A 19,787-nucleotide genomic window follows, 5' to 3' on the forward strand; every position below is an offset into this window, starting at 1 on the left:
AAATTGCTTTTCCTTCTTCAAGCTTTCATTTCTCCAGATATTCTTATGCTTTTTACTTTGCAGGGATAATTTCAGGATAAATAGAATATTTTTTATTTTTATTAACTCTTTATTCAGCAAATAATAATATTACTCTGCTTGTACTGGAATGTAAGATGTATAAAATACAATCCTTACTTTCGCAGTGTTTCATAGATTAGAGAAGGAGAATAGAAAAACACAAATAAATAATTATAATAAACTGTAGTAAGTGCTACAACAGTCCAGGTACCTGCATGTGGCAGAGGAAGGAGCAGTTAGGAAAATCAGGGAAGGCTTCACAGGGAGATGTGAACTAAGTTTTTATGCATTATTAGTGGCTTAACTGTAGTAAAATGTTAAACAAGGCAGAGGGTAAAATATACATCACCATCATAATAGTAGCTACTATTTGTTGAAAGCTTGTAAAAGCCAAGGAGTCCCAAGGATTGCTGGTAATCACCACAAGCTAGGAAGAGACCGGGAAGAATTCTTCTCTAGAGTCTTCAGAGGGAGCATGATTCTGCTGACACCTTAATTTCAGATTCCTAGCCTCCAAGACTGTGAGAAAATAAATTTTTGTTGTTTTAAGCCACCCAGTTTGTGGCGCTTAGTTATAGCATCCCAAGGAAACTAGTATAGTTTGGTAGTGGCATAAGAATCAAATTAATCTATATAAAACCCAGAAATAGACCTATGATTATGCAATCAGTTGAAATTAAATTGATTGTGGTGACATTGGTTAATAAGATTATATAGGTGTCGAGTGTACATTTCTATGATCCATGATCTGTATATTGCATTGTGTGTTTAGCATCCAAAGTCAAATCATCTTTCATCACCATATATTTCACCCCCTTTACCCTTTACTACTCAACCCCTTTCCCTCTGGTAGCCACCATACTGTTGTCTGTGTCTATGAGTTTTTGTTTGTTTGTTTTTCTTGTTTATTTATTTGTTGCTTTTAGTTTTATATCCCACATATGAGTGAGAATCACATGGTTCTTAACTTTTTCTGTCTTATTTCACTTAACATAATATTCTCAAGGTCCATCCATGTTGTCACAAATTTCGTCTTTTCTTATGGCTGAGTAGTAGTATTCCATTGTATATATATGTACCACATCTTCTTTATCCAGTTCTCTATTGAAGAACACTTTGGTTGTCTCCACGTCTTGGCCACCATGAATAATGCTGCAGTGGACATAAGGGTGCATATATCTTTACGAATACCTGTTTTCAAGTTTTTCGGGTAGATACCCAGGAGAGGGATTGCTGGGTCATATGGTAACCCTGTTCTTAATTTTCTGAGGAACCACCAGACTGTTTTCCATAGTGGCTATACCAGTTTTGCATTCCTACCAGCAATGAATGAGGTCTCCAATACTTGTTATTACTTGTCTTATTGATAATAGTCATTCTAACAGGTGTGAGATGGTATCTCATTATAGTTTTGATTTGCATTTTCCTAATAGCTAGTGAAGTTGAATTATCTTTTCATCTATTTATTAGCTGTTTGTATGTCTTCTTGGGAGAGGTGTCTTTTCAGGTCCTCTGTCTGGTTTTTAATTGGATTGTTTGTTTATTTGGTGTTGAGTTGTGTGAGTTCTTTATATATTTTGGATATTAACCCTTAGTTGAAGCTATTATTTGCAAATATCATCTCCCATTCAGTTGGTTTCCTCTTTGTTTTGTTGATGGTTTCTTTTGCTGTACAGCTTTTTAAAATTTCATATAGTCCCATTCATTTATTTTTGCCTTTACTTCCCCTGCCTTTGAGATCAAATTCATAAAATGTTCTCTACAACCAAGGTCCATAAGTTTAGTGCCTATGTTTTCTTCTATGTAATTTGTTTTCTTAGATTTTGTATTTAGGTCTTTGATCCATTTTGAATTAATTTTTGTACATAGGGACAAGCTTTAGTCTACTTTCATTCTTTTGCAGGTGGATTTCCAATTTTCCCAGCAGCATTTATTGAAAGGCTTTCTTTTCTCCATTGTGTGTTCTTGGATCCTTTGCTGAAAATTGTCTGCCTATATACATGTGGTTTTATTTCTGGGCTCTCAATTCTGTTCCATTGTTCTCTGTGTGTGTTTTTCTGCCAATACCATGCTGTTTTTTTGTGTGTGTGTGGTTTTTTTTATCCTCAACCGAAGATATTTTTCCATTTTTTGCTCAGATAGAGTGGGAGGGAGAGAGAGGAAGAGAGAGAGAGAGAGAGAGAGAGAAACATCGACGTGAAAGGGACACATCGAGTGGCTGCCACCTGCACAACCAACCAGGGCCGGGGTCAAACTACAACCGAGATACGTGCCCTTAGCGGAATCCAAACCCAGGTCTCTCTGGACCACAGGCTGACGCTTTAACCGCTGAGCCAAACCGGCTAGGGCCCATGCTGTTTTGATTATTGTAGCTCTGTAGTATAATTTGAAGTCAGGTAGTGTAATACCTCTGGCTTTGTTCCTTTTTTCTCAGGATTGCTCTGGGTCTTTGGTGGTTCCATACAGATCTGATGATTTTTTTGGTTTTATTTCTTTAAAAAAAATGACATTGGGATTTTGATAGAGATTGCATTAAATTTGTATATTGTTTTGGATAATATGGCCATTTTAGCTATGTTGATTCTTCCAGTCCATGAACACAGAATATCTTTCCATTTCATTGTATCTTCTTTAATCTCTCTCTTTTTTTTTTTATCCTCACCCGAAGACATTTTTTGATATTTTGTTCAGGTAGAGTGGGAGGGAGAGAGAGAAACATTGACGTGAAAGGGACACATCAAGTGGCTGCCACCCACACGACCCATCCAGGGCTGGGGACAAACTGCAACCGAGGTACACGCCCCTAGCGGGAACTGAGCCTGAGTCTCTCTGGACCGCAGGCCGATGCTCTAACCGGTGAGCCAAACTGGCCAGGGCTCTTCAGTCTCTTTTAATATTGCTTTATAGTTTTCAGTATATAGGTTCTTCATAGTACATAGGAAAGCAGTGGATTTTTTACATTGATTTTGTATCCTGCAACTTTACTGTATTTGTTTATTGTTTCTAGTAGTTTTTTTGTTGGAGTCTTTAGGGTTTTCTATGTACAGAACCAGGTTATCAGCAAAAAGTGACACTTTTACTTATTTCTTCCCCACTTGGATGCCTTTTTTTGTTGTTGTTAATAATCACCCGAGGATATTTTTCCATTGATTTTCAGATAGAGTGGAAGGGAATGAAGGAGAGAGAGAGAGAAAAACGTTGATGTGAGAGAGACACATAGATGGGCTGCCTCCCCTGGGGCCGGGGATTGAGCCTGCAACCCAGGTACGTGCCCTTGACCGTGATCAAACCCATAACCCTTTGGTCCATGTGCCAGCGCTGTAACCCCTGAGCCAAACTGGCTAGGATTAGATGCCTTTTATTTCTTTCTCTTGCCTGATTGCTCTGGCTAGGACTTCCAGAACTATGATGAATAACAGTGGTGAGAGTGTAGGCATCCTTGTCTTGTTCCTGATTTTAGAGGAAAACTTTACATTTTTCACCAATGAGTGATATTGGGTGAAAGTTTGTAATATATGGCCTTTATTATGTTGAGGTACACTTTCCTTCTATAACTACTTTATTGAGTGTTTTAATTATAAATGGATGTTGTATCTTATCAAATGCTTTTTTACATCTATTGAAAAGATCATATGATTTGTATTCTTTCTTTTGTTAATGTGGTGTATTACACTGATCAATTTGCATTTGTGGAACCATCCTTGTGCCCTGGAATGAAACCCATTTTATCACGATATCTTTTTTTTTAATGTATTGTTGTATTCACTTTGCCTAGTGTTTTGTTTAGGATTTTTGCATCTGTATTCATCAGAGATATTGGTCTGTAGTTTTCTTTTTTTGTGTTATCGTTCCCAGGTTTTGGGATCAGAGTTATTATGTTGGCTTCATAAAATGTGTTAGGGAGTATTGCCTCTTCAATTTTTTGGTAGAGTTTGAGAAGGATAGGTATTAAATATTTGACTGTTTGGTAGAATTCATTAGTGAAGCCATCTGGTCCTGGACTTTTACTTTTGGGGACTTTTTGATCATTATGTTAATTTTCTACAGTGAAAATATATGACTTGTTTTAAAAAACATGTTGTTTCTAGTGATGTCAGTGAAGACTATATAGCAGAATAGAAAATACTTTTGTTGCCCTGGCCGGTTTGGTTCAGCGGTTAGAGCGTCGGCCTGCGGTCCTGAGAGACCGGGTTCGGTTCCCGCTAAGGGCGGCGCGTACCTCGGTTGCATTTTGTCCCCGGCCCTGGTCGGTTGTGCTGGTGGCAGCCACTCGATGTGTTCCTTTCACATCGATGTTTCTCTCTCTCTCTCTGTTCCTCTCTCTCTCCCACTCTACCTGAACAAAAAATGGAAAAATGTCCTCAGGTGAGGATAAAAAAAAAAAAAGAAAATACTTTTGTTGTCATATTAGATAGAAAAACATATTGAATTGTTTGAGCAACATAAATATAAGTGGTTTCATATGTATAAAAAGAAAAAAATATAGCAAGCACTTAAGTGGTGAATTAATATTTCAGGATCATAGAGTTATGAGTTTTTTCCTCTGTGTAGATTTTGGGGTGACATATTTTTTATAATGAAAAATTGTTTCATAAAAATGTAATGTTTTAGCCCTGGCCAATGTGGCTCAGTTGGTTGGAATGTTGTCTTGTGCACCAGAAGGTCACGGGTTCAATTCCCAGTTGCGGCACATACCTAGGTTGCAGGTTCGATACCAAGTTGGGCTGCATAAAGGAGGCAACCGGTCAATGTGTCTCTCTCACATGGATGTTTCTCTCTCTCTCTCTAAAAATCAGTTTTTAAAAAAATTTAATGTTTTAGACCTCTTAAAAGTTTTTAGAGAATTTCTGTTAAAGAAGATTATTAGTAAGCTTTCAAAATTTTACTAGGATCTAACTAGGTTTAGCCCAGTAGATAAAATAGACTAGCTTGAGGTGTTTATTGCATTGATTGATTTATTATTGGTCATGTTCTTTGTTGTTGTTAATCTTTACCTGAGGATATTTTGTCCACTGATTTTTTTTTTTTAAGAGATAGTTGAAGGGAGGGAGGGGAAGAGAGAGAAACATCAATGTGAGAGAGATACATCAGTTGCTGGCCTCCTTCATTCACCCCAACTGGGGCCAGGGATCAAATCTGCAACCCAGGTATGTGTCCTTGACTGGGAATTGAACCTGAGACCCTTCAGTGTGGCATCCAACGCTCTCACCACTGAGCCGCACCAGCCAGGGCATGATTGGTTGCTTGAAAATTTTTTTTTCCTGTATTGATTTTAGGGAGAGAGAGAGAGAGAGAAACATTGATGAGAGAGAACATCGATTGGCCACCTCCTGCATCCCCCAGCTGGGGATTGGGCATGTGTCCTGACTGGGAATCTAACCGGTGATCTCTTGGTGCATGGGTCAGTGTGCATGGGTCATTGAGCCACACCAGCTAGGCATGATTGGTTGCTTTTAAAAAGCTGTTTGCTGTGAAGTATTTGAAGAAGTAGATCATTGGAGATTTTCTTCCTTAGTAAAATGACATTAGCTTCCTAATTCTATTGGCTATGAATTTCACTTATTCACTCAAAGTTCAGTAGTCATTTTTTATGAAGTACTTTCTGTTTGCCAGACACTGTACTTAGCCATGTGTCTGTCTTTAGAGTTAGAGCACTGTTTATAGATTTATTTTTAGTTGATCAAGTACTATTCTAAAGAAGAAGAAATAAACAAAAATCACTTCTATTTGTATACTTATATTTAAATAATTTATAATTTTTTGACATTTGACAAATTTCATTACTCTTTTAGTAGTTTGCTCATGTTTCTATCTGCTGAAGGAAGAAAGGAAGATAGCCTCTTCATGGTCACAATAATGAGATTGTAGTAATTACTATCTTTGAAGTTTAGGGCTGACGTATTGAGGGGTCACAGAAAGAGCATAGGACTTTCTTCTGTGAAATTAATGAGGTCAGTGATCATGTGTATTACTGTTTATGGTTCTATCTTTATTCCTGGCACAGAATCTTGCACATAATTCTCAAATATTTGTTTACTGGCCAGTTGAATAAATAAACATCTATAGTCTAAAGAGAGGAAATGGGCAAAAGAGCATTATGAGCATTATGATTTTGAAACTTAGTACATCAATTCTGAATGAGACATATGCATAATTGACTTGTGAGACTAGAATAAAAAGGTAAATACACATATATGTAGAAATACTTACTCCCTGGCCGGTTTTGTTCAGCAGTTAGAGCGTTGGCCAGCGGTCCAGAGAGACCCGGGTTCATTTCCCGCTAAGGGCATATACCTCGGTTGCAGTTTGTCCCTGGCCCTGGTTGGGTCGTGCGGGTGGCAGCCACTCTATGTGTCCCTTTCCCGTCAATGTTTCTCTCTTTCTCTCCCTCCCACTCTATCTGAACAAAAAATGGAAAAATGTCCTCAGGTGAGGTTTAAAAAAAAAAAAAAAAGGAAAGAAATACTTACTACATGTAATTATTTATGCAGACTATCCAATTGAGGACAGGGCTTTACTTGTGGGAGAATTTAATGAAGCTTTCCTTTTTTACCATAATATCATAAATAAGCAACATAATATTACAAATAAATGTTTATTTAAGGTTTTTGCTACTCTTTAAGAAATGATGTACATTTTTAAAACCTTTTACATTTATATCTTGGTTTGCATTGTATGGATTAATAAAATAAAAATTTGTATAAGTTAGAATTGCATAAAAATACTAATAATATGTGACAAGGGATAAGGTCATGCTAATTTTTTAAATTGTGCATTTAATTTCAAACAGTAGTTAGGTTGGTTATGTTCTAAAATGGCATTTTTTATGTTCTTTAGTGTTTCCAAAGCAGCATTAGACATGGATCTGGAGCATTTACAGTTTTGAAGAAGTCCAGTACAGTAATGCTCTATCAGATAAATAAGTGATATTGTAAAGCTTGTGACAGTCAGTAAAGCACAGCAGCAGCTACTCATATGTGAGTTTTAAAAGACAAGGACAGGTACCCAAAGGAGAAAAAGCTGTCAGCCAATTTCTTTTCTTTTTTGCTTGCATGGCATCTTCTTCTTTTTTTTAATTTAAAATTTATCTTTATTGTTTAAAATATTTTTGACACTTTAAGGTTAAATGTCTTTGGGTTAAAAATGTTTGGATAGACACCTTTTCCTATCCATCTTGCAAAATAGAATTAAAACTCTGGATACTATGTAAACATAAGAAGGCTCTGAAAGATGCAGAGAAGACTCACTAGTTTGGATCTGTGAGGCCCTAGGAAAGATACAATACCAGATTGGTATCTGAAGAGGGCTAGTGGTGAGCCTGAACTCATACCATGACCCAGTGGTATCAAGATGCCTCTCTCTTCTTGCTCTGGGAGTCAATAAAGGCCAAGTAGAGAACCTCAGTTTCTACTTTCAACTGATAATAATGAGTTGGCTAGTCCTTCCCCTGTCACAGAAGGCCTACTAAAAGAAGATTTAAATAAGATCCAGATTTCAATTAAAAAAAATCTCTCATCACCCAGAACAAGCAAAATTTCAACTGAAATGAGAAAAGACCAGCAACAGATACCTACTGTGAGAAAACACAGATGTTAGCATTATGCGACAAAATTTGAAAGCAGCCATCCCAAAAAGACTTCAGCGAGCAATTACAGACTTGCTTAAAACAAATGAAAAAATTTCCCCAGCAGAGAAATAGAAGTCATAAAGAAGAACCAAATAGAAATTTTAGAACTGAAAAATACAGTAACTGAAACTTAAAAAAAAAAACACACAAAAAAAAACAGTGGCTCAGTTTACTGGGGAAATGGGATGACAGAGGAAAGAAATCAGTGAGCTTGAAAAAATAACAACAAAATTACTCAATCTGAACAGCAGAAAGAAAATATACTTAAAAAAAAACCAATTTAGGGACCTATGGGACTATAACAAAAGATCTAACATTTATGTCATTTAATACTGAAAAAAGAGAAGGAAGAGAGCAGGGCTGAAAAAAAATACTCAAAGAAATAATAGCTGAAAAATAGAAATTATAGCTGAAAATTTCCCAAATTTGATGAAAAACATTAACCTACAGCTTCAAGAAGCTGAGCAAACCCCAAACAGGATAAACCCAGAGAAGTCCAATGCAAGTCACATCATACCCAAACTTCTTAAAACTAAAGGCAAACAAATGAAAGCATCAAGAGAGAAATGACATTGCTTATAGGGAAAAGCAATATAAATGACTGGGATTTTTCATCAGAAAACATGGAGGCCAGAAAGAGAAGAACTGCCAACCTGGAATTTTATATCCAGTGAAACTTTCTTCATGACATTCTCAGATGAAGGGAAAGGAAGGGAATTTGTTATTAGAATCTCCTAAAAGAATATTTAAAGGAATTTCTTTTTTGCTCTTGTTTTTTTATCCTCACCCGAGGACATTTTCCCATTTTTTGTTCAGGTAGAGTGGGAGGGAGAGAGAGGAACAGAGAGAGAGAGAAACATCGACGTGAAGGGACACATCGAGTGGCTGCCACCCGCACAACCGACCAGGGCCGGGGACAAACTGCAACCGAGGTACGCGCCCTTAGCGGGAACCGAACCCGGGTCTCTCAGGACCGCCGGCTGATGCTCTAACCGTTGAGCCAAACCGGCCAGGGCTAAAGGAATTTCTTGAAACAGGAAGGAAATGATAAAAGATGGAATGTTGGAACATCAGGAAGAAGGACAACATAAAAAGTAAAAATATAGTAAATATAATAGACTTTTTTTCCTTGAACACTCTAAATTATGTTTGACATTTTCTTTTACTGTTTTCAAAAGTTATAAGTTGCCCTGGCCAGTATGGCTTAGTTAGTGGAGTGTTGTACCACACACCGAAGGGTTTCAGGTTTGATTCCCAGTAGGGGCGCATACCTACATTGTGGGTTTGATCCTGGTTGGGGAGCATGCGAGAGGCAGCCGATCAGTGATTCTCTATCACATCGGTGTGTGTGTGTGTCTCTCTCTCTCTCTTCCTCACTCTCAAAAAAAATCAATGAATGTTTTCTCAGGTGAGGGTTAAATAAATAAATAAGTAGATAGATAGATAGATAGATAGATAGATAGATAGATAGATAGATAGATAGAATGTCCAAGATTCAAAATCAGTATGTTTAAAAAAATTATAACTGCCTAATATGCTTCTTAGTTTTGGAGGGAAATATTAAAGGGAATTATGTTATAAATGGGGACAGGTAAAGGGACTTAAAAAAAGGTAAAAATTTCCACACTTTAGTGTAGCTGGTAAGATGTTGACATCATTAAATTGTGATGTTATATATAATATGATGCTTAGAACAACCAGTAAAAATATTGATTCAAAGAGATGTACTCAGAAACATTTAGATAAATAAAAGTGGATTTCTAAAATATGTTGAAATAATTCACAGGAAGGAAGGAAAAAGAAAAAGGAATAGATAAAAAGTGAAATGAATATGTTCCTACATATCAGTGATTAAATGTATATGGTCTAAAATTCATCAATTAACAGACAGATTTACTTTCCCTGGCGGGGTTTGCTAAGTGGTTAGAGCATCGGCCCTCAGACCAATGAGTTGCGGGTTCGATTGCGGTCAGGGTCATGTGCCTTGCTTGCGATCTGTCTCTGCCCTGGTCGGGGTCATGCGGGAGGCTGCTTGTCAATGTTTCTCTCTCTCTCTCTCTCTCTCTCTCTCTCTGTCTCTCCCTCCCTCCCTCCTTCCCACTCTCCCTCCCTCCTTCCCACTCTATCTGAAGATAAATGGAAAAATGTCCTCGGGTGAGGATTAAAAAAAAAAAAAAAAGACAGATTTACAGAGTAGGTTAAAAAATGACACACTATAATGTACTCAGTGACTATGTGCTGATTACAAGAAATCATTTTAGACAATGATATAAGCAGGTTGAAAGTACAAGGCAGTTTGTTTGTACATAATAGCTAAAGACTGGAAACAACCAGAATATCCACAGTAAGTGAATGGCTAAACAAATTGCTATATATTCATACCATGGAATACTACTTAGGAATAAGAAGAGATTCACTATTGGTACTTGCATCAACTTAAGTAGATCTGAAGGGCATTATGCTGGGTGAAAAAAGTCAACCTTAAAAAAACCGAATACTCTGATTTCATTTATGTAACACAAAAAAATTATAGAGATGTAAAGCAGAGTACTGGTTGCTAGGGTTTAGGAATGGTTGGAGGAAGGAGGTTGTGACTAAACAGGTAGCATGAGGGAGATCTTTGTTGTAGTGGACCAGTTCTGTATCTTCATTTTGGTGGTGGTTACATGGATGTACATGTGATAAAATAGCATAAAATCACACACACACACACACACACACACACTGGTTCAGTATTAATTTCTTGGTTTTGATATTGTGCTATAGTTATGAAAAAGTAACCATTAAGGGTAACTGAGTAAAGGGTAAACTGGACCTCTCTGTATACTATTTTTGCAACTTTCAATGAATGTATAATTATTTCAAAATTAATTGTTTTAAAAGCAAAAAGATAAATTATAAGAAGAGTTTGAATATTTTAAAAAAAGGAACTAATTTTATGTATTTCCAGGTATAGGAGAGCAAGTTGAGATGGGAAATTATAAAAAACAAAACAGGGGCCATGAATGTCATTTTTGTTATGATTCAACTTATGATTTGGAGATTGTGGTTTTAACATCCCAAGGGTGCCCAGAAAAGGAAAAAATTTAAGGTCATCTTGTGTGTCTCTAAAATAGTAGAATGCCTTCTATAAATATATTATTTTTTTAATTTAGTTTTTGTTTTTATTAGCCTTAAAGACGCTTATAATTAAGAGGCAGCAATTTAACCACTTTGAATTCTTTAGCTATTTTTTTAAATGTATTAACTTCCTGTTATAGAAGATTAGGATTTAGCTATCATTCACTTCCCCCATCACCAACAACACAAGCCTTGTTTATATTTTTCCATTATAGTTATCATACTTATTTCAGTTAGATCAATATTCTGGGTTGTTTTTTTTTTTTAGTAGGGTGGTAAAAACACTACATCTAAGATATGATTGCTTTTCTACTCTTCTATAACTTCCCTCCCCAAATTAATAATTGTCTTGTGTTGTTCATTTGCTGTTTTTTCTTTATATCTATGATTAATAGATATATCTGTATATCTGTGAATTGCAAATATCTTTCTGTTCATTTTGAATGGCAGTTTCCCATTGTCCTCATTTAAAGAGGGGGGTAAGCATAAGTTAAATTTTAAGCTTTGGTATAAAGACAGTTCTTAGTGTTAGAAACTCCCTGTAAAACTAGAGTAAATATAATTATCTTTGTTAATTTACACACAAACACTGTCCAGCTGCAGGTAGATGAATGGATATTTTTTATTTCAGTTTATAGCAAAGGAAATCTATAGATATTTGTGAATATCTGTATTCTAATAGCAGAGGAAACCTATAGATATTTATGAAAAGTCTATATCTCATCAATTCCAAACATTGGTACCATAGGGAAGTGGGGAGAGCTGTGGAATAGAGGCAGAACACTTGGGGTTCTAGTTCTGATTATTTGCTTAATTGACCTTCACAATCTAGGATGACCAGGTAACTTCCTTTACCTCAGTTTTCTTTTCTCTGTAATAATGACAGGATCAGACTGCATTATAAATGTGACCTCTTCTAGTTCAAGTGTGTTTTCAAGTAGATACATGATTTACTTTAATCTTGACTGTATCTTTAAATTAAGAGTGTTGTCATTTTCAGGACTTCTAAAGAAGTACCCTGATATTTAGAGTAAAATTGGATTAGAAGGCATAAAGTAATTTCTAAAACCTAGTAAGAAGGGAAATTATAAAAGACAACAATGGCCATGATTGTCATTGTTGTGCTTTAAATTATAAAAGGGAAATTGTGGTTTTAACTTCCCAAGGGTGCCTGCGAAAGGTCATCAGAAACTTTACTGTTTACTATCCAGTAGGTTAGATCTGACACATATAATATGCTCTGAAATAATGAGTGTAACTTTTATGATTTCTCTTTAAATTCTAGACCATTGAAGCTAGATGAGTCCTTGAGGGCTTCTGAAAGAGTTCTTGATGACCAAGCTGTTTCTAGTTGATGTAGCCAAAGGCAGAATGTACTTTTTTTTTTTTTTTAACCCTTACCCGAGGACATTTTTGCATTTATCTTCGGGGGGGGGGGTGGGGAACACATCAATGTGAGAGAGACACCCACACAACCCCAACCAGGGCCAAGGACAAACTGCAACCGAGGTACATGCTCTTAGCAGGAACCGAACCCGTGACTCTCTGGTCCGCAGGCTGATGCTCTAACCACAGAGCCAAACTGGCCAGGGCAGAATGTACTATTTATTGTTGACAGTATTACAGACGTTCCTTATTTTCCCCCAACTTCCCTCTCCACCCAGCCCCCGCCCCACCCCAGGCCTTCTATTTTTTTATTTGCAAGTGTTTTATTGATATTTGGGATACTTAATTAGTTTTCAGAGGGCATTATAGTGAATTATATACATTTGGAAATGAATTTATAAGTTCACCTTAGTATACCTGTTGGTACTGATAATGTGCCTTATTATGGGATCCTATGAAAAGCAGGTATGTAATTTAAATTAACTGCAAACATCACTGATAACATATTTCATTGGTTTTCAGGTACTTGAAGAAGCAGAAGCCCAACATTTATATCAGTCCATTTTGCCTGATATGGTGAAAATTGCACTCTGTCTGCCAAATATTTGCACTCAGGTTAGTGGAAATAACTTCTTCCCTAGTAGCTCTCTTGTGACTCACAAATAAACTCTAATGATCAAGGTCAAAGAGGCAGAAGAGAGAGATGGGTAGTTTTTGCCAAAGAGTATGTTGGTTTTGCTAGAAAAGGTTAGAGGCTAAAGAGAATGCTACAAAAGGACATTAAAAATGCAGCATTCAATTTCTGAGTTTCAGTTTACACTGTTGAAGTTTGCTTGCTCAGACTTCTTTCTCTTTTTAAACAGTCTCTACCTTAAAAATAAAAACAGTAGTAATTATTTCAAAACATACTAATGGATTTAGAACATTTAATCTTCCAAATGGATCAGTACTACTCACTAATTCCTCCCCTACTCCCAAAGTGATATATTGTATAACACATGAGCTCATGGTATTTTCTTAACTTTTAAAAATAGAAGAAATAATCTGGTAATATTCCATTTTGTCTGAGTTTTTTTATTTATTGCTGTATAGCAAATTACTTCCCAAATTTAGTGCCTTATGAGGCGCTTTCTCCATAAGCTCATTGGGTGTCCTCATGACATGATTGTTAACTTCCCCAGAACAAGCTATCTAAGGGAGAGAACAAGGAAGTGTCAGTGCCTTTTTGGACCTAATTTTTAAAGGCACCTAACATCACTTATGTTATTTTTCTATTCATTTGAAATTAATGTTATTTTTCTATTCATTAGAAGTTAATTGCTAGATCTAGCCCACACTCAAGGAGATGGTAATTAAACTCTACTTCTTATAAAGGAGTCATCAAAGAATTTGCATACATAGTTTCAAACCTCCACAAGAGGTTGTTGGTTTTGTTCTTCATGATTTTCTTCTCATGTTTCTCACAACAGTGGTTTGAATTTGCCTTTGTCTTTTATTTCTAGGGCCGCCCCTTGCTGCATGGATGCTAGCCAGGGTTCTGCTTAACACTGTTGCTCCACAGAGGCCCTGGGGACATTTTGGGTGGAACAATTTCTGAATGTATGGGATAGTCTCGTACATTTCAATCTGTCATTGGGACACCCCAAAAACCACAAGTATAGTCATTGGTACAAAAAACAAATAAACATGTCCAGATGCCTGTGGGCCATCCTGCCACCTTCAATTGAGAACCATTGAATGCTTTTCAGTGTGCTGTATTTGTTAGCATTTCACTGTGCTATTTCCAATTTTATATAACTTTGATTTTATCTCATTGATGCATTTTGTCTGAAATAAGTTTTTCTATTGGGCAGGATAAATATATTTTAAAACTCATCTGGTTGTTTATGTTGGAAGTTATAGGCATACCTTGGGGCTATTACGGTTTGGTTCCAAATCACTGCAATAAATTGAATATCGCAATAAAGCAAGTCATATGACTTTTTTGGATTTCTAGTGCATATAAAAGTTATGTTTACACTATACTATAGTCTAGTAAATGTGCAATAGTAGTATGTCTAAAAAACAATGTACATACCTGAATTATAAAATACTTTATTGCTAAAAAATGCTAGGCATTATTTGAGCCTATTGGAAAAATGGCGCCCATAGACTTGCTGGATGCAGGGTTGCCACAAACTTTCAGTTTGTTTAAAAATATATATATATATCTTTGAAGTGCAATAAAGTGAAACTCAAAAAACAAGGTCTGCCTGTATTTGCTTGCTTATGTTTCATGTTTATTTTTTCCTTTCCCTCCTTGCTTTTTTCCTTACCTTGTGAAATCTCTCACTGCTGCCTCGGCTCTAACTTCTGCTTCCCTTGCAAAGCCTTCCTTGCCTCTCCCAGCCAGATCTGATCTCTCCTATAGCACTCCGTCATATTTAGCACATTATTTTGTAATTTATGTGTTTATATATCTCCTCTGATGATGTTCTTCCAGGGAGATCCTCTTTGTGGCCTCAAGTTTAACATGGTGCTTAATTAAATGCTTTTGTATTTTATTTTTATAATTACAGTTTACATTTAATATTATCGTGTTAGTTTCAGGTGTACAACATAGTGGTTAGACAATCATATACTTTACAGAGTGTTCCCCCCGATGTTTCCAGTTCCTACCTGGCCTCATACAAAGTTATTACAATATTATTGTCTATATTCCCTGTGCTGTACTTTACCTCCCCGTGACAATATTGTAAAACTGCCAATTTTTACTTTTTATTCCTTTCACTTTTTTCACCCAGTCCCTAAATCTCCTCCCCTTTGGCAACCATCAGTCTGTTCTCTGTATCTATGAGTCCACTTCTATTTTGTTTGTTTATATTGTTTTGTATATTCCACATAATTAAATGCTTTTATAAGTCAGTGTTTAGTTCATAATTGACAATATATTGTCTTTAGACATGAACCACCTAATCTTCTCTTCCCCTCAGGCTTTAGGAGAGAATGTTTTCATATTTTATTTAGTCATACACACACACACACACACGTGTGTGTGTGTGTGTGTATTCAAAAGCATCTAAATTTGTAAGCTGTAACAAGTCACTCATCAGACCAAAATCAGACTTGTGGCTCCCTATGTTTTGTCCTGATTTAAAATAACTGCTCTCCCATTAGTGTAGTAATGGGGAGAACATTTTAATTCTGTGCTCTGTCTACTGAAAAGGACATTTCTGCTGCAAAAGTTATTTCAATTTGCTATCAAAATATATCTTTGGCAAGTTAAATTGCATATGTTGTTATTTGATTAAATTCTGTAGACCAAATCTGAATGGTAAATATTAGATGTATAAAAAGAAAATTTAATTTTGAACATACACTTTTGGGAAGATCTTTGTTTATATTAATCAGTCTCTTATTTTATTTAGCTGAGAGCTTGACGGTAAGGTTCACATCCTCTGGTTTTTCCCAAATGAGCTTTCAGGCTTTTTTCCTCACCGAGAGAACAGAAATCATCGCTCTGTTTTAAATTATACTATTTAGTGTTTAGGGGAACAAGAATTGTTTGTGTTTACATTTTTTTCAAGAGAAATAGTTGAACTGCAAGTTTAACTATTTCTTTTTCTAGAAAACTCTCATGCTAGCAATGATACGTATTTTCTATTACTTGGAGAAAAGTTAATTCTTATAGTATTGCAGTTTGATTAGTCTTGCCTGCCTTCCTCAGTGTCGATTCTGATGCTGATTCCTGAGGTATGATCAGAACACTTCTCTTTGGGTACTGGTTTGTGGTTAATGCAGGTATTCAGGGTTCTTAGTTCTGCCTCTTATTGAAAGGGATAAGGAAAAGCATCCCCTGGAACATTTTTAATTTAACAATTGATACGTAAAAGAGATATTGGCAGTTGGTCTTTGGTCTTACCATTGTGTCTTTAAACATGTTGTTTAAACATTTAGATTAGAATAAAACCTACTTGATACAATAATTGGGTCCTGTGGATTATACTGAAACGAAAAAAATCAATAAATTTGGGTTTGGTACAAATAGAAGGCATTTCAGACATCAACAGTTTGAAGGTAAAAATGTCCTGCTTCTTCCTTTACTTGGAATTATTATGTAGGAAATCCCTATCTTATAAGTTATATATACATAACTCTATACATATATCCTTTTCATTGCTGTCATAAAATTAGATTTGAGTCTTATAAAGAAATTGTCAATGTGAAGCATGATTCAGAATTAAAAGGAAAAGTCTTATTTATTGAATTATTTTTCTTATTTTATTTAGGACGAAAAGAAAAAAAATTGCTCTCTCCAGCAATCTTTAATGTGAATGACAAAAACATTTTTGCATATGCAATAGTAAACTCAACATTGTATTTTTCTATTTTGTCCTGTTTTAATTTTGTATTACATGGGTAATGTGTTTTTATTTCTTAGTTATTTAAGCAGTCTTGTTTTTCACTAATAAGTAATGTTTTGTGTTCTCCTCACTATCATTATTATTGATTAGAAATCTGCAGTTAGGTACATTTTTCTAACGGTTTTGCTGATTTAAGAATTCAAGAGTGGCCTGAAATTTTTCCTAGTTAGAAGTGTGATTTGGTGCCTCTGCTTTTGAAATTGCTAAACTAATTATTGCACTTCTTGTCTGTATTTTTTGTTCCCTCTATCAGCCAATACCACTGCTGAAACAGAAGATGAATCATTCCATCACAATGTCGCAGGAACAGATTGCCAGTCTTTTAGCTAATGCTTTCTTCTGCACATTTCCACGTCGAAATGCTAAAATGAAATCGGAGTATTCCAGTTACCCAGACATTAACTTCAATCGGTATGTTTTCGGAGAACATAACAATGAAAAATCCCTTTAACAATGAAATAGAGAAGGATGGAAAGAACTCATAGTATTTATCGAGTGATTTGCAATAGACTAAACATTTTATGTATACTTACCTAATTTATTCCTTACAATAAAGTGAGTTTAGTGATATTTTTGCCATTTTGCAGGCAAGACAAATAAAATTTTTAGAACTTGATTAGGGTCCAGGAGCCAGTAAGTCACAAAGCTGAGGTTAGGTCTTTCTTACTTCGTGGTCCATGTTCTTTCTATACTGTCAGATTGTCCTCCTCCTCTTGAGTGCCCTAGATTCTTCTTCTTCTTCTTTTTTTTAAATATGTTTTTATTGATTTTTTAGAGAGAGTGGAAGGGAGAGAGAGATAGAAACATTGATGTGAGAGAGAAACTTTGATCAGCTGCCTCCTGCACACCCCCTACTGGAGATCAAGCCCACAACCCGGGCATGTGCCCTGACCAGGAATTGAACCAGGACCTCCCAGTTCACAGGATGACACTCAGTCCACTGAGCCATATGGGCTGGGCTGCCCTGGATTCTTTATGCCTCTTCAATGTGATTATTCACAGGAACATTTACTGTACATTATATTCTTTTTATGCTGAAAAATGTTAGAATTGGAATGCAAGTCCTCCTTTTTGTGAAGTCTGAGTTTAAAGTCATGAGACTGACTATCTAATGAGACTTGAAAAACATGCTTGCTAAGATGAAAAGTGAAAGTTGACTTTGACTTTTTATAGACACAATTAATTTATCAATGTAATAGTTTTAAAAGACAAAAGAATGTTTATTTTATTTGCTAAAATAATACATTATGAAGGTATTGATACATTTTTAAATTCTAACCAATTTTCCCAAATGTAACTCTCTCCATCATCTATACAAACAAAAGTATTGTAAAATCTTCTTGGCAAATGAATATCATGTTTTCTCTTTCTCCCACTCCTAGCCCCCCCCCCCCAACCAGGGCAAACCTCTAATTCCTTTTTACTTGAGAATTATCCTATGGCGTTTGTTGACAAAATATAAGTTTTCTTCCCTAATATCAAGGGTGGGCCTTCAGAAAATTGTTACGATATATGCTCCTCTTTCCCAGTAGGCTGTGTGTAATGTCCTCCACTACCTCCTCTAATCCCCATCTCTTGCCTCTGAGAGTAGACAGTGTAGGCAAGGTCAGAGTAGGAGGTGCATCAAGGAGCAAAGTATGCTTGTGTGCCATTCTGTTTTTGTCTTCAAAGTTGAACGATGCATTTAATGCCACTTAATTTAGTTTATCTTTTAAATGTTTTTTTAAACTTTTTGTTTTTTTTTTTTATCCTCACCCGAGGACATTTTTCCATTTTTTGTTCAGGTAGAGTGGGAGGGAGAGAGAGGAACTGAGAGAGAGAGAGAAACATTGATGTGAAAGGAACACATCGAGCGGCTGCCACCCGCACAACCGACCAGGGCCGGGGACAAACTGCAACCGAGGTACGCGCCCTTAGCGGGAACCGAACCCGGGTCTCTCAGGACCGCAGGCCGACGCTCTAACCGCTGAACCAAACCGGCCAGGGCGTTTTTTTAAACTTTTAATTTTGAATTAATTTTAGACATGTAAGAAGTTGCAAAAAATAGTTCTGAGTATTTCTGTACACAACTCACCCAGCTTCAACTTATGTTAATACTATGTAACTATACTGTGTAACATGCTACATAACCATAGTAAAACTATCAAAACTGTTATAATACTATTAACTAAACTATGGACCTTATTTGAATGCCAGCAATTTTTTTTACCTTGTTTTTCAGTTTCGGGATCCTCCCAGTTTCCACATCGTATTTAGTTTTCTTTTCTCCCCTTCATGACTTTGACACTTTTGAAGACTATTCATCAGTTACTTTATAGAATGTTCCTTAGTTTGGGTTTGGCTGGCATTTTTGTACAAATGGAATGATGTCATACATTTTGGCAGAAATACCACAGAACGGATGTTGTGTCTTTCTCAGAGCTTAATATCATTGGGCTCACAATGTTGACTTGTCTTATTATTGGTGATCACCTGACGAAGTTGGTATCTGCTTGGTTTCCACTGTACAGTTGTTGGCTTTTCCTTTTGGATTAATGAATACCTTGGGGAGATAATTTGGCACTATACGGATGTTTTGCCTCACATTTACCCCCACTAATTTTAGTATCTATTGGTGGATCTTGTCTACAACAGTTATTACTGTCGTGTTTGCCTATTGTAATTTTTAAATTCCATCTTTCCTTCTACATTTATCAATTGGAATTCTATCGTAATTATTGGAATTCTATCCCATCCCCTTCTCTTTCCAGTTTTTTTAAAAAATATATCTGAATGGACTTACAGATATTTATTTCATTCTATGAGTTAAAATTTAACATTGTCATTTTTTTTTTACTACTCAAATTGTTCTACTTTTGACCATTAGGGCTCCTTCATGTTGGCTTCTGTGTTCTTGTAACAGCTCCAACCTTTATTTATTTTGAGCATTTGTTACTTTCTGGCATCAGAACATGTTCCAGGCTCATCTTATATTGTCCATGGCCCAGATCTGGAATCAATCATTTTTCCAAGAAACCCTGGTTTCTTTTATTGGAGAATGATATTTGGAAACCATGATCTGCGTGATAAGTGTGCTCATTGCTACTAGACTATCATTATTTCTAATGCCACTTACTTCATATGGGCAGGATTAATCACAGTTCCACAGGCAGAGTTAAAATGGATTCACAGGTCTCTGCAGTGACATGGGA

The 19,787-nt window shown here is 36.1% G+C and overlaps 1 protein-coding gene across 4 annotated transcripts in view; it reads left to right on the forward strand.

Annotated features, from left to right (window-relative positions):
* Positions 1-19,787, forward strand: part of PARG (poly(ADP-ribose) glycohydrolase) — a 166,880-nt gene that overhangs the window by 55,676 nt on the left and 91,417 nt on the right. For all 4 annotated transcript variants that reach the window (XR_004959961.1, XM_036264636.1, XM_036264638.1 and 1 more), the window contains exons 8-9: positions 12,716-12,808; positions 16,850-17,007. Coding sequence is in view for 3 of the 4 variants with exons in the window: in XM_036264636.1 (XP_036120529.1) it covers positions 12,716-12,808; positions 16,850-17,007 (251 nt within the window). In the remaining variant the exon portion in view is untranslated. The remainder of the gene's footprint in view (positions 1-12,715; positions 12,809-16,849; positions 17,008-19,787) is intronic.

The sequence above is a fragment of the Molossus molossus genome, unplaced genomic scaffold (assembly GCF_014108415.1).
Source record: "Molossus molossus isolate mMolMol1 unplaced genomic scaffold, mMolMol1.p scaffold_m16_p_17, whole genome shotgun sequence".
Classification (NCBI taxonomy): Eukaryota; Metazoa; Chordata; class Mammalia; order Chiroptera; family Molossidae; genus Molossus; species Molossus molossus.